Raw genomic sequence first — 17555 nt, forward strand, 5'->3', positions numbered from 1 at the left:
TGAACACCTGTCTGATGTGAAAGGTTTTTTTTGGTTCCTTGGATGGAGGTGGGAGGAGAAGTGTAGGAGCAGGTGTAGCACTTCCTGTGGTTGCAGGGCAAGGTGCTGGGGGTGGTGGGGCTAGTGGGGAGTGTGGAGCCGACGAGGGAGTCGTGGAGAGAACGGTCTCTACGGAAGTCAGATAGGGGTGGGGAGGGAAATATATCCTTTGTTGAGGGGTCAGATTGCAGGTAGCGGAGAATGATGTGTTGAATCCGGAGGTTGGTGGGGTGATACGTGAGGATGAGGGGGATTCTGTCTTAGTTTTTGTTGCGGGGAGGGGGTGTGAGGGCAGAGGTACGGGAAACGAAAGAGATGCGGTTGAGTGCATTTTTGACCACTGAAGGGGGAAGTTGCGGTTATTGAAATATGAGGACATCTGGGATGTTTGGGAGTGGAATGCCTCATCTTGGGAGCAGATGCGGCAGAGGTGGAGGAACTGGGAGTAGAGGATCGCATTCTTGCAGGAAGGTGGGTGAGAGGAGGTGTAGCCTTGGTAGCTGTGGGAGTCGGTGGGCTTGAAATAGATATCAGTTTTGAGGTGGTCACCAGAGATGGATACAAAGGTCCAGGAAGGAGAAAGAGGTATCAGAGATGGTCCAGTGAACTTGAGGTTGGGATGAAAGGTGTTAGTAAAGTTGATGAACTGTTCAAGCTCCTCATGGGAGCACTTGGCGGTGCCGATACAGTCATCAATGTAGTGGAGGAAGAAGTGGAGGGTAGTGCCAGTTTGGCTGCGGAAGTGGGACTGTTCCATGTATCCTACGAAGAGGCCGGCATAGCTTGGGCCCATGCGGGTTCCCATGGCCACCCCCTTAGTCTGTAGGAAGTGGGAGGAGTGGAAGAAGTTGTTGAGGGTAAGGACGAGTTCAGTTAAGCGGATGAGGGTGTTGGTGGAGGGGGTCTGGTTGGGCCTATGGGAGAGGAAGAAGCAGCGGGCTTTTAGGCCATCTGCGTGGGGAATGCAAGTGTATGGGGATTGGACGTCCATAGTGAAAATGAGAAAATTGGAAAACTGTGCACGGTTCTGGCCATCACATTATACAAGGACATGGTTGCATGAGAGGGTGTATCAAGCAGACTTACTAGGACGCTACCTGGACTGACGTACAAGTTATGAGGAAAGATTGGAGAGGCTAGGGCTATTTTCCTTGGAGTAGTGAAAGTTGAGCGTGGATCTGCTAGAGGTGTATAAGATTGAGGGGCATAGATAAAGAGAATAGAAAGGCATTTTTTCAATCAGTAGAGGGGTCAATAACCAATGGGCGTAGATTTTCAAATTATTTTGTTCTTTCGTGGGACATGGGTATGAGTTGAAAAGCCAGCATTTATTGCCTGCTCCTGATTGTTCCCTCAGATGTGATTCTGTCCTGAATCACTGCAATCTGTGGTGTAGGTTCACCCACAGTGTTGTTATGGAGGGAGATCCAGGATGGTGACGTGGCTGACTCTTAACTGCGCTCTGGGATGGGCAATAAATGCTGGCCTAGCCAGTGACATTCTCATCCCATGATTGAACAAAAAAAATTCCAGCTTAGGGTGGTGTGGTGGTTTGCTGGAGAACTTGCAGATGTTTTTCTAGGGTTGCTAACTTTGGGCATATTGTAGCTGTCAGCAGATGTGACATCATGATATTGGAAGCGAGGCATGTATAACTTCTAGAAGGCATTCATAAATAAGGAGGAAACACTTAAGTAGCAAATACAATTCGAAAACATGTCAATACAGTTTGTAATAAGAAGATGCGAAGGATAAAACCCTGCTATTTGGAATCGCAGCCTTCTTCCAAATTTAAGAGACTCAACTCTTTCGAAGTTTTCTGGTTCACATGTAGACCAGTGAAAGCCAGTTTTCTTCTATCCAATGTAACTGGGGTCTGTAGCTACAACGGGACAAGGGAGAATAACTGGTTCCTAGGATAGCGGCATAAATACAACTTTTCCTGATTTTTCAGTGTTTCGTGAATATAGTGTTTGATTCTTGTACATGTAAGATGATCTGAAGATTCTTCAAAATCTAAGTTTAAGGATAGCATTGATCTAAAAGAAAAAAGCACACCACGTGACAAAGATGAGTGGTAAGACAGACAATTGGGGAAGTTTAAAAACCCAAAAGAAAGGGCAAATAAATATTAATGGTAATCTTGCGAGTAATATCAAGATGGGCAGCAGGACATTCTTTAATATAGAAGAGAGAGGTCAAAATGAACATAACCCTTTAAAGAATGAGTCTTAGGAAATAATAATGGGGAAGTCAGGAAATGACAGAGAAGTTGATTGACTGCTTTGCATTAGTCTTCATGTAGAAGATATTAATAGCATTCCATAGTTACCAAATACTCAAGGGACAAAAGAGGGAGATGAAATAAATTCAATAACAATCACTAGAGAAAGAGTACTAGGAAAACTATTGGGGCTAAAGACTGATATGTTCCCTGGAGCTGATGGGATGCATCCTATGATTTTAAAGGAAGTAGTTACAGCAGTAATGGATGCACTGGCAGTAATCATCTTAAAATACATAAATTCTGGTAACTTTCCAGAGGACTGGAAAACTGCTGATGAGCACCCTTATTCAAAAAGGGAGTGCGGTGAAATACAAGCAGTTTAAGCCAATTAACATTTATCATTGGGAAATGTTAAGAGCATATTGTAGAGCCCTTAAAAATGCGTATATAATTGAGTAGAGTCATTAGCCATAGCTTCACACAATCAGGATAAAAGAGAACTAGTGAATGTAAAATATTTGGATTTCCAGAGGTGTTTGATAACGTATCACACGTCAGGCTACTTGACAAAATAAGTGCCCGTGATGTTGGGTATATTAAATGAGCAAGGATAGAGAATAGGCTAACTATCAGAAGACAGAGAATTGGGATAAGGGAGGCATTTTCAGGATAGCAACCTTTAACTAGCAGTGTGCCACAGTATCAGTGTTGGGGTCACAATTAATTAAAGTATAAATTAAAGTCTTGGATGAGGATATTGAATGTACTGTGGCCATATTTGTGGAAACACAAACATTGGTGGGAAGACAAATGGTGACAGTGATGCCAACTCTGCAGAGTGATATAGACTGGATAAGCGAGTGGACATAGATTAGCAGATGGAATATAATAGGAAATGTGAGGTTATGCACTTTGGCAGGATCAGTAGAAGAGATGAATATTATTTAAGTGGAGAAAGACTGCAGAAAGTTACAGAACAGGAGGATTTACAAATCTTCTTGTACAAGTCACAGAACAATAGCAACCAAGTTCAACAGGTAATAGGGAAGGCAAATGGAATGTGGCCTTTATTTCAAAGGAATTGATATATAAAAGTAAGGCTGTTCTGCTAAAACTATGCAAGGCACCAAGTCAGACTACACCTACAATACTGTGAACAGTTCTGGTCCCCTCCTCCTCTGTGGAGGATCAGGTAGTGTTGAGGAGGTGGGGAGGCTGCAGAGGGACTTGGACAGGCTAGGAGAGTGGGCAAAGAAGTGGCAGATGGAATACAATGTGGGAAAATATGAGGTTATACATTAAATAGAAAGAATAGAGGCATAAACTATTTTCTAAATAGGGAAAGGCTTCAGAAATCTGAAGCACCAAGATACTTAGGCATCCTACTTCAGGATTCTGTTAAGCTTAACAAAGAGGTTCATTTAGCAGTTAGGAAGGCAAATGGAATATTAGCATTCATTTCAAGAAGGCTAGAATACAAGAGCAGAGATATACTTCTGAGGTTGTAGAAGGCTGTGCCCGCATTTGAAGTAGTGTGAGTGTTTTGGACGCCGTATCTAAGGAAGGATATGCTGGCATTGGAGGGGTCTAGAGCAGGGTTACAAGAATGATTCTGGGGTGTGATGGGTTTGTCATATGGGGCGCATCTGAGGATTCTGGAACTTAGAAAGATAAGGAAGTCATTTATTGAAAGTTGCAGAGTACCGAGGCCTGAATAGAGTGGACGTGAAGGAGATGTTTCCACTAGTAGGAGAGACTAGGACTTGAGAGCACAGCCTCAGAAAGAAGGACTGACCCTTTAGAGCTAAAATGAGAAGGAATTTCTTCAGCCAGAAGGTGGTGAACCTGTAGAAGTCATTGCTGCAGAAGGCTGTGGAGGCCAGATCATTGAGTGTATTTAAGAGAGCTAGATAGGTTCTTGATTCGTAAGTGTTGATGAAGGGCTTACGAGAAGAAGGTAGGAGAATGGGGTTGAGAAATGCATAAGCCATGATTGAATGGCAGAGCAGACTCGATGGACCAAATGACCTGATTCTGTTCCTATACCTTAAGGTCTTGTGGCATTGCAGACAGTCCGAAAAGGTTCATTAAGCTGATAATGGATATGGACGGACTGCCTTATGAGAAAAGGTTGAGTAGCTTGGGACTGTACTGTTGAAGTTCAGGCGAATGAGAGCGACATTATTGAAAAATAAGATTCTTGGCGGGGTTTGACAGGGTACATGCAGTTGTTTCTCCTTATTGGGAGAGTCTGGGACCAGAGGGCATAATCCTGAACTCTACATCCTCTGCCCTCCCTTCTCTTTTCTCTCTTGTCCACATTTTTAGAACTAGCTGAAGTTAGAATCATATTGCCAGTCTGTTTCAGTGTAAATATTATACACATTTTTCAGTTGCCACCAAAGAGCACATTTCAATGTAAACATGAGTGCGTTTAGGTCACTGAGTCCTGAAGGTTGGAAACCCTGCGAGAAGCGATAATACCATGCATATAAAACTTATCACTGAAGTAATAACACATAGCATTGCAGCCATTTATTTTCATTCATCACTGCAATTATACCCATCATATTTAAAAATGTTTTAGTACTCCTTGGTTATCTCCTAAAAAAATTGCTGATTAGCATCTGAAACGAGGTATGATTTTATCCCAACGTTCACCTTCTCCAATGCAAAGCACTGTTCTTATGGCAGAACAGGGTACATCCAGAACAAAAAAAAGCTATTCAAAGTTTGCTATAATCTTCCTTAGCTCACTACCTGGAAATTACCTCTCTATTACTATCAGTGACTTTACTCTGTTGAATTGAGATCTGTGCCAACAGCCTAAAGACCAGAAGCTAAACTGCTAGCATGAGATGAGAATTATTACGCGGGCACTTGTCAGGGACCAGAGACCATAGATTTAAGGTCGGGGGCAGAAGGTTTCATGGAGATATGAGGAAAAACGTTTCCAACTAGACGATGGTGAGAATCTGGAACTCACTGCCTGTAACCTTTATAATATTTAAGATGTACTCCGATGTACATTTGAGATGCCAAGGCATACAAGGCTGAAGGCCAAGTGTTGGAAAATGGGATTAGAATAGTTATGTGGTTACTTTTGACCAGCGCAGACTCAATGGGCTATGGACCTCTGGGACTCACCATAACAGACTGGACAGTGTAAATTCTAAGCGGAGTGGAACAACATCGCTTCATGGGAGACCTCACTGATGATGTTACCTGGCATGGTGACGAAACATCTGAACGAAAACAAGCCAACTTGGCGAGCAAGTCAGCAACCTCGCCCACAACCCGAACTACAAATCTTTACAAAAACCTTAAACTCCTATGGGCGCAACACGCTAAACCTTGCCCGACAATGGGAAACCTTTGCCAACTGAATGCGCGCTACCCGTGAACAACTTCACTTTCTCCACAAATGCCTCAGGAACCAGGTACTACTCCGCAGTGTGAAGTACAAACCTCAACTCAACAACCCACAGGCATAAAAAAATAGCTGAACAGAATGGACCAGAATGCTACAATTAATGAACAATGATGCCCATAACCGACTCTACAAGTACGAACGGGAAATTTCACACCAAAAATCACGGTACCTAAACACTACGGACCAGCAATGGACCACAACCCTAGAACAGACCATCACCATCAAACAACACAAGACCAAAACAAAGAAGAGGCACAAACTACAAGAGAAACTTCGTAAACTGATCCACCACAAAGACAAGGACAACAACAAACCAGACACATGGATAAGAAACCTATCCAGTAGACGACTCTCAGAAACTGAGAAAGCTGTCCTATTTTGTGGACTGAACTATAACCACAAAGATGCGAACAAAGAAACAGACTTCATGGCTGCCCTGGAAACTACATTAAAAGACACCAAACTCACGGACGAAACACAGCAAGCCATCCGACAAACTATAATCCTCACACTGAGCAAAAGGAACGAATGGGACACCCTGAATGCATCAGAGAGAAAAGCACTAGAAAAACTGAAGAAAGACAAGGATATTGTAATCCCACCAACAGACAAAGGGCGCATGACCGTCATTATGAATAAACCAGACTACGTTGAGATAGTACAGGCCCAGCTCGCAGACACAAACACTTACTAACAGGTGGCAATAGACTCAACACTGCAGCTAGGGAATAGGATCACCTAGACACTGAAGAGACTAAAGGATGCAGGACAAGTAACCAAGACAGACTACATGAGAATGAAACCAGAAAACACAAACAGCCCCCGCTTCTATGGACTTCCGAAAGTACACAAACCACACATATCCCTCAGACCTATTGTCCTCCTGACGGGCCCACCTTCACACAAACTGGCCAAGGACCTACAACAGATACTGAAACACCTAGTCGATGGATCATTCCATTCCAGTCACTCAACCAAAGAATCCCTTAGTACCCTCGAACATAAAAATTTTTAACGACAAGATTATGGTATCCTTTGATGTCGCAGCATTATTCACATCAATTGACATCCCACTAGATAAAGCAACACTGGCCACATTACTATAGGAAGCAGGAACACAGACCAGCAGCTCCATCAGCCATGACAACATACTCAAACTACTAGACTTGTGAAAACCAAAAGAACCGCAGATGCTGTAAATCAGGCACAAAGACAGAAGTTGCTGGAAAAGCTCAGCAGGTCTGGCAGCATCTATGAAGAGAAAATCAGAGTTAACGTTTCGGGTCCGGTTGACCTTTCCATAGAACCTTAGTCACCCATCTCAGGATTCATTGCAAAAGCATTGATGCAAAGACTAGAACACACTACCCTCCCCCGCATTCAACCTAAACTGTGGATCCGGTACGTGGACGACATACTTGTCATCATTAAAGACACCAAACTAGAAGAGACCCAGCACCTCATCAACAACATATTCGCCAGGATTAAATTCACGAGAGAAAAAAACAACAATCAGCTTCTGTTCCTGGACGTCCGGGTTGAAGGTATGACCAATGGGGAGTTCCAAACCTCGGTATACAGGAAAGCAACCCACGCTGACCAAATCCTCAACTTCCACAGCAATTATCCCAATGTCCACAAACAAAGCTGTGTTAGGACACTATTTAAACGGGCCATCACTCTGCAACACGCCAGAACTACGCAAGAAAGAGGAAGAGCACCTGTACAAAATCTTTGCTATGAACGGATATCCCCGCAACTTCATCTGCAGGTGCCTATTAAATAGACCACACCAAGAGGACACAGTACGCCCTGACACACTGGCCACACTGCCCTACATCAAGAACATGTCAGAACTGACAACGACACTCCTACAACCACTAGGAATCACGGTAGCACGCAAGCCCACAACCACACTGCACAAACACTCAGAAGGATTAAAGACCCTTATATCCACGACATGCAGATGCATGTTTACAAAATACCATGCAACGACTGCCACAAAGATTATATCAGACAGACAGGAAGGAAACTAGCCATCAGAATACACGAACATCAGCTAACTGCAAAACGACATGACAGACTTTCCCTAATATCAGTACACTCGGACAATGAAGGCCATCAGTTTAACTGGGACAACGTAACCATAGTAGCCCAAGCCAAACATAGATATGCACAGGAATGCCTAGAGGCATGATTCTCAACCCATAATGCAATCAACAAACATATAGAATTGGACCCCATATACAAAATCGTATAGAACAGAACCGGAAAAGACACAACTCACCATAATAGACCAGACAGTATAAATTCCAAGTGGAGTAGAACATCGCTTCGTCGGAGGCCTCACTGATGATGTTACCTAGCATGGTGATGAAACGTCTGAACGAAAACAAGCCAGCTTGGCGAGCAAGTCAACAATCTTTCTATGACTCCAATTAAGGAGTGATTTGGAGAAACCTGGAGAGAGAGATGGCTGCAACATAATCCAAAGTATCAATGTATGATTATCCTGAATGCAATCCTTACAGCCGATGGAAAGATGAAGTAATCATATGATCTTGCATTTCTTTACTGAAGAGGAAAGAACGTATAGCCTTGGCGTTTCTGCTACCATACAAAAGTGGGATATGAAGTGTTTTTTCTCATAATTGGAGATTGATGATATGGGCCTGGTGAAGGTTTGGACAAAGTGTAAACTTTCAGAGATAAAAATAATCAAATAGTAGATTTACTAACTGCTTATGAGGCATAGTGAAATTTTGACATTCAGAAAGAGCAAAGATCATTAAATAGAAGAGTACATAATGGAATTCAGTAGATTGTACATAAGACTATAGCAACTCTTCTTGGAAGTTCCCCATTCTGTGCTGACATTTGTTGTTACACTCTGCAAAACCATCAAGTTTAGGCAGGCTGCTGGATTTTGAAGGGAATGATGATTAGTCAACAACTCCATTATTAAATCATGTAACTGGTAGGATGGTAGATGATGATGAAGAAAATGGACCTTGGTCTTTAAACATCAGTGGTAAGGAGTAGAAACATAGAAAATAGGAGAGGGAGTAGGTTATTTGACCCTTTGAGCCTGTTCCACCATTCAATGATCGTGGCTGATCAATCAGCTCAGTGCCCTGAACTCACTTTCTACCCATACCCTTTGATCCCTTTAGCCCTGAAAACTTTGTCTAACTCCTTGAAAGCATTCAATGATTTGGACTCAACCACTTTTTGTGGCAGAAGATTCCCCAGGCTTCATTTCAGCACATCGCATTGCACTTCATTGTTGAATAACCTTGCTGTTTCCAGTTCAGAAGTTGCTTTATTGGAGATTGTGAATGAAAATGTTGTCAGTTTTATAGTTATGCCTTTGGATTTTTCCATTGTCTTTTGACAATTGCTCAACTTGGTGTAAGAAAAAAACCCAAGTCAAACAGGTAAAGTATTGGAATTTTCATAATGCCATTTTGGAAATTAAGTTTCTTTTATTTGTGTCATTAGGTATGAGTGCCACAGCCAAACGGAATGCAACTTCAGGAAATAAAGAAATCAATTGGAACAGAGATAAAATCCGTGATCGGCCACGACAGAGCATAAGCAAAAAATTCTCATCTGCCGGCCAGGGAGGTAATGATGTTGCTAAACGCTCACGCAGCCGGATGTCAACAGAGTCTGAAACCCGAATGAGTAAGTCCAGATCTGATGGCCAGATCAGTGATAAAACTGCTCTAGAAGCAAAGGTTAAAGATCTTCTCACTTTAGCTAAAAATAAGGATGTGGAGATCCTGCATCTTAGAAACGAACTCCGAGACATGCGTGCCCAGCTGGGACTGAGCAATGAATTGTTGGAAGAAGCGGGAAAGGAGGAGATTGAAGTAAAAGAAGATACTGTACCCCTTCAGCCTAGAGATGTGGAATCAAGTCTCCTCCAGTTGGAAGAACAGAATAGTACAATCCGGGATGAGCTAAATCAGCTAAAAAATGAGAACCGAATGTTAAAAGATCGATTAAATGCTCTTGGCTTCTCTTTGGAGCAAAAATTAGACTGTGCAGAGAAATTGTTTGGCTTACAGTCCTCAAGTCCTGATGTAGCTACTGGTAATCAGAGTGATGGTGGTACCTTAACTTCTTCAGTAGAGGGATCAGCACCTGGTTCTATGGAAGATCTGTTGAGCCAAGAGGAGAACACATTAACTGATAACCGCAGCAATTCTCTGGACAACCTGGACAGTGAGTCCAGTGAGGTCTACCAACCACTTACTTCCAGTGATGATGCATTAGATGCACCATCATCGTCATCTGAATCTGAGGGTGCACCAAGTAGGGAGCGCTCAAGGAAAGGAAGCAGTGGAAATGTAAGTGAGGTGTCGGTGGCCTGTTTAACAGAGCGCATTCACCAGATGGAAGAAAATCAACACAGCACAGCAGAGGAGCTCCAAGCTACACTTCAGGAACTGGCAGATCTTCAGCAGATAACACAAGAGTTGAATTCTGAAAATGAGAGGTTAGGAGAGGAAAAGGTCATTCTAATGGATTCCTTGTGTCAACAAAGTGATAAATTAGAACACTTCAGTCGACAGAGTGAGTATTTTCGTTCTTTGCTAGATGAGCACCACATTTCTTACGTTTTAGATGAAGATGTAAAAAGTGGTCGCTACATGGAGTTAGAACAAAGATATATGGACCTTGCTGAAAATGCGCGTTTTGAACGTGAGCAACTTCTTGGAGTGCAGCAGCATTTAAGCAACACCCTGAAAATGGCTGAGCAAGACAATAAGGATGCTCAAGAATTGATTGGAGCTCTCAAAGAGCGTAACCATCAAATGGAGCGAGTAATGGAGTCAGAGCAAAAAGCCAAAACAGCCCTTGCTGGAGCGTTGGAAGAATATAAAGCAACTGTTGCAAATGATCAGATTGAACTGAACAGATTCAAGGCTCTGTTAGAGCATGAGAAACAGAAGGTTGCAGATTTGTATGCTTTCCACAATGCAGGCGACAAGTCAGATTTACAAGAACTCTTGGAGACCACACGATTGGACAAAGAGAAAATTGAGGCCTTATATAATAACCTGCAGGAAGAACTGGCCCATACTCGCAATGATGCAAACCAACTACAAGATACTCTCGCTAAGGTAGGATAGTTACTTTAAGTCATGAACAAACATCACTTACAAGGGAATCCAGCAAAACCAATTCCTAAAAATGTTTGCTAGTTTGTAAACTATATCTACAGTATGTTTTAAATTCAAGTGTGCTCCCTGTTGGCTCATGTCAGTGCTTAAATTTGGTGTAAAAAGTAATGAATACTTCAATCATCAGTCAGTGACCTGTGCAAATCATCCAACTCTGAAACTGGATTGACATGTAAGCCCTTAATGACTCCAACTAAACTGGATTCTACAATCCATTGTAAGGTGACATCATGAAGTATTCGGAGCTCTCAGTTGCACCTTAGCAGACTTTACAAAATTTCTTTGACCTGGTTTTGCAGTCAACAGGTATGTAAATATATGATGCTTCAGAGTGCAGTAGTATTGCAGATGTGCTTGTACAACATCCCTGTATAATTCATCTTCCCAGCAGGTGACTTTGGGAAGTTAGAAGAAAAACGTAAAAATAAGGACAGCACGTATAATGTCCAATCTGTCAGACCATTTCGTCTGAACATGTCCCAAATGATGAGCTAGTACACACTGAAATCTTGGATGTTTTTCTTCTGTTTTCAGTGTTGTTACTTTTTGTGACTAGAAATAACAATGAGCGTTTTCTTGAAATTTGGTCTTTTGCTGTTTAATTTGTACTGGGAATTTTCAGTTCATCCTATTCCCCTGTCCTGCAATTTTCTCCCCTTCAAATATTTATCCTTTCAATTTTCAGTTACAACTGAAGCTACTTCAAACACTTTTTCAGGCGGTACAATCCAGATCATAACTCATTGCTTAAAGAAAAATACACGTAAAACCTTTGACCAAGGTTCTGTCTAGTAGACTAATTAGTCAAGTTAGATTACACAGGATTTAGGGTGAACTTGCCAGTTGAATTAAAAATTGGCTTTATGGTAGGAGACATAGGATGGTAGTGGGGGGTTGTTTCTTGAACTGGAGGCTCTGACTAGCGATCGGTACTGGATCCACTTTTGTTTGTCATTTACATAAATGATTTGGATGAGTAAGTTTGCAGATGACACCAAAATTGGTGGTATAGTGGACAGTGGGAAGATTGTCTTAGATTAGAAAGAGATCTGATCAGTTGGGTTCATGGGCTGAAGAGTGGCACATGGAATTTCATTTGGATAAATGTGAGGTATTGCATTTTGGTAATACAGACAAGTCAGGACTTATACAATTAATGGTAGGGCCCTGGGTAGTGTTGTAGATCAGAGACACCTTGGGGTTTGGTTATATAATTCTTTGAAATTTGTATCTTGGGTAGATAGGATAGTGAAGAAGGCATATAGCATGCTTGCCTTCATTGCTCAGACCTTTGAATAAAGGAGTTGGGACGTCATGTTGAGGTTGTACAGGAAGTTGGTGAGGCCTCTTCTGGAGCAGTGTGTCCAGTTCTGGTCACTCTGTTATAGAAAGGATATTATTAATGTCGAGAGGGTTCAGAAAAGATTTACCAGGGTGCTGCCAAGAATGGAGAGTTTGAGTTATAAAAATAGACTGTAAAGGCTAAGGCATTTTTTTACTGGAGCGTAGGAGATTGAGGGGTGACCTTATTGAGATTTATAAAATGATGAGGGGCATCAATAACAGGGGTCTTTTCCCTGGGGTGGGAGAGTTCAAAACTGGGGGCCATACTTTCAAGGTGAGAGGAGAAAGATTTAAAAATGACATGAGGGCAACTTTATTTTAAACACACAGCGCTTGTTGTGTGGAATGAGCTGCCAGAGAAAGTGGTGGATGCAGGTACAGTTAAAACGTTCATGAATAGGAAAGATTTGGAGGGATATGGGGCAGGTGGGACTAGTTTAGTTTTGGAACATAGTCATTGTGGACTGGTTGGACTGAGGGTCTGTTTCCATGCTGTATGACTCTCTGACATCTGTGTGTTCTATTGCCAATCGGTATTACATTTATTGTCTGATTACTGATCCTTCTGTCACTGAAAACAGTTTTTTTCAAAGCTTCAGAATTTTCAGTTCCTCAAATCTACTCTAAACCTTTGCTGTTTGAAAAAAAAGCACCATCTACATTGATCTAAGTGTCCCACTTGACTGAAATCTTTTGTTGCCAGTACCACTCGAGTAACTCTCCTTGCCATCTTCCCCCAGCCTTGACATTGTTCCTAAATCGTGGAGCCTGTTGAAGTCAAATAATTATTTTGTTTTAGTATAGATTAGGAACATTGGAGCAAGAACATTGGAGCAAGAACATTGGTTTTTCAGCCCTTGAGCCTGGTCTGTTTAATAAATTCAGATCCTGGGTAATCTACCTGCTAACTTCATCCATTCACCATGGTTCCATATCCTTCCAGACAGTGGGCAAGTTAAAAAAAAAAGTTGATCTATGATTTCAAATTATTAATTGAATTGGTACCTACTGCTTTTTGTAGGGGATTGTTCCATCCTTCTACTTTTCGTTGTATGAAGAAATGTATTTTAATATCTCTTCTGATAGGCCTGACTCTGATTTTAAGCTCACATGTCCTAAACTTCCCCATCATCACTATGGTGGCAATTTATTTTCGTCTTAGATTGTTGGCTGTCTATACCACTATACCATTCTGCACCATGGACATTAGGCTGACTGGTCTGTAATTTATTGATTTATTCCTGCTTCCTTCTTAAAGCAGGGCTGTAACAATTACAATTACAATTCTCTAGCACTCAGACACCATCCCCATATCTATTGAATGCTGACAAATAGCGATCACAGGCTCCACAATTTCCATAGTTTCTTTAATCAGCAATTGAAATGGTACAGTTTCCACTCTTGACCAGTGACTTTGAAGTATCCCTTCTATCTGTTTTTATCCTTTCCAACTTTTCTACTGCTGCATTGACTGTATCCTCTTTAGTGGAGACCAGTGTGAAGTAAACATTTACTGCCTCGACCATGCTGTCTGCTTCCACAGTTATCTGGATGAGTTCAATTCCAACAATTATTGAGAAGCTTGACACCATTCAGGACGAAACAGCCTGCTTGATTGGCACCATATCAACAGATATTCACTCCCTGCACTACCAATGCTCAGTAGCGGCAGTTTGTGCTGTCTACAAGATGGTGCAACAGAAATTTACCAAAGATCCTTAGACAGTACCTTGTAGCCCTGACCCTAACCCCTACCAACTAGTACGTCTTTACCAAAGTGAGAGTTAGGACATCAGGTGGGGTCGTGACTGAAATTTTGATGGAATGCGAGCTTGGAGGCAGCATTGGCTCCTCCTCTTCTTCCCCTCACTGTCATAAGTCATCCCACCTCTGAACCCACTATCATAGTTCCTAAAGAGGGGTCATGACAATTTTCAAGCCTCAAAATAGGGTCACACTGAGACCACCTGCAAGTTCCTGTCCAAGCTACACACCATCCTGACTTGGTTGCATGGCTGGATCAGAGTCCTGGAACTCCCTCCTTTGTAGCGCTGCGGATATACCTATCTCAAATGGTCTGCAGTGAATAAATTTTTAAAAAGTTTCTTCTGGTTCTTAATTAACCCCTGTTCTTTCAACTATTTATACTTTTTTTAATAAAGTTTATTAAAAAAATCAGTGATCTCCTGATTGTGTTGCCCATAAACTTATTTTCATAAAAACCAAAAGAACTGCAGATGCTGTAAATCAGAAACTGAGGAAGAGTCACCAGACCTGAAAAATCATCTCTGATTTCTCTTCACAGATGCTCTCAGACCTGCTGAGCTTTTCCAGCAACTTATTTTCATAAACTCTTTGCTCCTTCTGTTTCTCACTTTAGTTTTATATTTTCTATGTTTCTATATTGATTTTGAACTGTATTATCATCATGAACTTACCACAAGCATCCCTTTGCTGTTTTATTTTAATCTCTTTCTTTAGTTATTGAGGGAGCTCTTAACCTTTACATTCATGTCTTGGCCATCTCCTCTTTGAAGGCCTCCCAAGAGTTTACCAGGCAACCATCATAGTACAGATTGTATTTGGTCCTTTGGAAAGATGAAAACTGTAAGAAAATATTGACAAAAGTGAATAGATGTGTATAAATCACTTAGAGTCCAAGGGTGAAGCTGGTGATGAGATGAAAGTTGGGCACTGGCTATAATTGGTGACTGAGTTGTAACACTAGTCCTGTACCTATCAGGTAGCTGGATATCTCATGGTATCAAACCAGTGTAACCATGGGGACAAAAGAGAGGAAAATGGATCTGCAGAAACTGTTTGTTTCTAATTTGCATAACAGCGAGAGACATGAGGAGTGATATTAAAGTTGCTGATCCTAAGTAAAAGAAAAAGACATGCACTTTTAGCAATCTAAAGATGGTTTGAAGTGCTTTAAGCCAGCAAAGTGGTTTGAAACCATAATCACTGCGTTATTGTTAGAAACTTGGCAGCCAGCATTCACATTGCATGATCCCGCAACAGTAATGAGGAATATGGCCAGATCATTTGTTCGTGGTGGTGTTGAAGAATGCTAACCTAGTTCTTTTTTTGTCTTCCACTGTGCTCTTCCCAAACTCCACCTGTATCATCCATTGCCTGCAACACGTTTCCCTGTGTTGTGATCAGAGTGCTTTCTAAGTGTTGCATTGTTTGTGTCTCAGGTTGAGGATGAATACAGAATTTTCCAGGAAGAAGCCAAAAAACAGATAGATGACCTTAATCTGAATGTGGAGAAACAACGAGCTGAACTGGAAGAGAAGGAAACAGAGATAAATGACATGAAAGAGACCATTTTTGAACTAGAGGATGAAGTGGAGCAGCATCGAACAGTCAAACTCCATGACAATCTCATCATCTCAGACTTGGAGAGTAAGTGCAGTGAAATCCAGTTGTTGAAACATTTGAAATTTAATCCTTCATTTCCAACTTGTGTTAGTTATAAATAGCAACTGAAAAGTATGTATACAAATTCTGCTAATGCTCAGTCGGCAGTTTGTAGCTAATTTCTTTTTGTTTCAGGAACTGTCAGTTTGTAATTTTCCTATCGCGTCCAGTTGACTTCTGATAAGATTGGGTCCTGTATAGACTTGAGTTCAGCTGGGAGCCAAGATCGATTTAGGGTTGCAAAGTAAAGTTTCTGAAGGGCATTCATGTGGGAAAATATTCGCCATTAGATGGCAATTAGAAGGAGCAAAGATGGATGATCCAGTTGAGGATCTTCCTGTTTTTTGCAGACACAGATTGGTGAGCGGATCTTGGAGGGTAACCTTGAAAGACTCACTCAGAAGTCATTTTTGTCATTTATATAAATGATTTGAATTTGGAAGAATGGTTAGTAAGTTTGCAGATGACACCAAAATTGGTGGTGTAGTGGACAGTGAAAAAGGTTCTCAGAGTACAACGGGACCTTGATCAGATGGGCCTATGAGCCGATGAGTGGAAAATGGAGTTTAATTCAGATAAATGTGAAGCTGTTACATTTTGGTAAGGCAAACCAGGGCAGGATGTATACACTTAATAGTAGGGTCCTGGGGAGTGTTACCAAATAAAGAGACCTTGGAGTGTAGGTTCACAGTTCCTTGAAGGTGGAGTCACAGGTAGACAGAGTAGTGAAGATGGCGTTTGGTACGCTTACCTTTATTGGTCAGTGCACTGCGTATAGGAGTTGGGAGGTCATGCTGCAGCTGAACAGGACATTGGTTAGGCCACTGTTGGAATATTGCGTTCAGTCCTGGTCTCCCTACTATAGGAAAGCTGTTGTGAGACTTGAAAGGGTTCAGAAAAGATTTAGAAAGACATTGCTGGAGTTGGAGGGTTTGAGCTATAGGGAGAAGCTGAATAGGCAGGGGCTATTTCCCTTGAGCGCCAGAGGCTGAAGGATGACCTTATAAAGGTTTGTAAAATTATGAGGGGCATGGATAGGCTGAATAGCCAAGGTCTTATCCTGGTGTGGGGGAGTCCAAAACTAGAGAGCATAGATTTAAGGTGAGAATGGAAAGATTTAAAAGGGACCTTGAGGGTCAACTTTTTTGCGCAGAGGGTGGTGCGTGTATGGAATGAGTCACCAGAAGAAGTAGTGGAGGCTGGTACAATTACAACATTTAAAAGGCATCTGGATGGGTATATGAATAGGAAGGGTTTTGAGGGATATGGGCCAAATGCTGGCACATGGGACTAGATTAATTTAGGATGTGTGTTGGCATGGATGGGTTGGACTAAAGGCTCTGTTTCCATGCTCTATGGCTTTAAGTAAAATTAATAACCATGTTAAATTGCGGCAGGAAAGTGTTGTAGGGCAAGAAGTGAATACACATACAAAATATTTCAACTCCATTGCTACTTCTGAAGATCGTTCCATCTTTAGATTATTGATGCTTTGACCTTTCTATAATAACATACTGAAATTAACATGACTGGGGCTTTTGTTATTTCATTGTGGTGTCATGCTGTTTTGAGAAGGGCACACGTTATATATGATAGACTTAGTATGCCCTTACACAAGCATTTTTGTTGGATGTAAAATGAGTGAAAGAAATGTGTAAAGACGAATAAGGAAGAGAAGATTTTGAATACTAGTTACGGCATTACTGGAATTTCCAGCTGCACTTCGATTCTGGTAAACTGAACATGCCTTCTATCGATGGCTTTGAAAGTAAATCAACACCCTCCCATGGTGGAATGCTGTTATTGCAGCAAGCTGGCTCAAAAAAACTACAGAGATAACAAGGTGTAGAGCTGGATGAACACAGCAGGCCAAGCAGCATCAGAGGAATAGGAA

General features: G+C 41.7%; 1 protein-coding gene across 1 annotated transcript in view; it reads left to right on the forward strand.

The window, feature by feature from the left end:
• specc1la (sperm antigen with calponin homology and coiled-coil domains 1-like a) overlaps window positions 1-17555 on the forward strand; it is a 246908-nt gene that overhangs the window by 79543 nt on the left and 149810 nt on the right. The window contains exons 4-5 of the mRNA XM_048611683.1: window positions 9201-10831; window positions 15439-15646. Of these exons, the coding sequence (XP_048467640.1) occupies window positions 9201-10831; window positions 15439-15646 (1839 nt within the window). The remainder of the gene's footprint in view (window positions 1-9200; window positions 10832-15438; window positions 15647-17555) is intronic.

Source organism: Rhincodon typus, chromosome 24 (assembly GCF_021869965.1).
Source record: "Rhincodon typus isolate 14 chromosome 24, sRhiTyp1.1, whole genome shotgun sequence".
In the NCBI taxonomy this organism is placed as follows: domain Eukaryota; kingdom Metazoa; phylum Chordata; class Chondrichthyes; order Orectolobiformes; family Rhincodontidae; genus Rhincodon; species Rhincodon typus.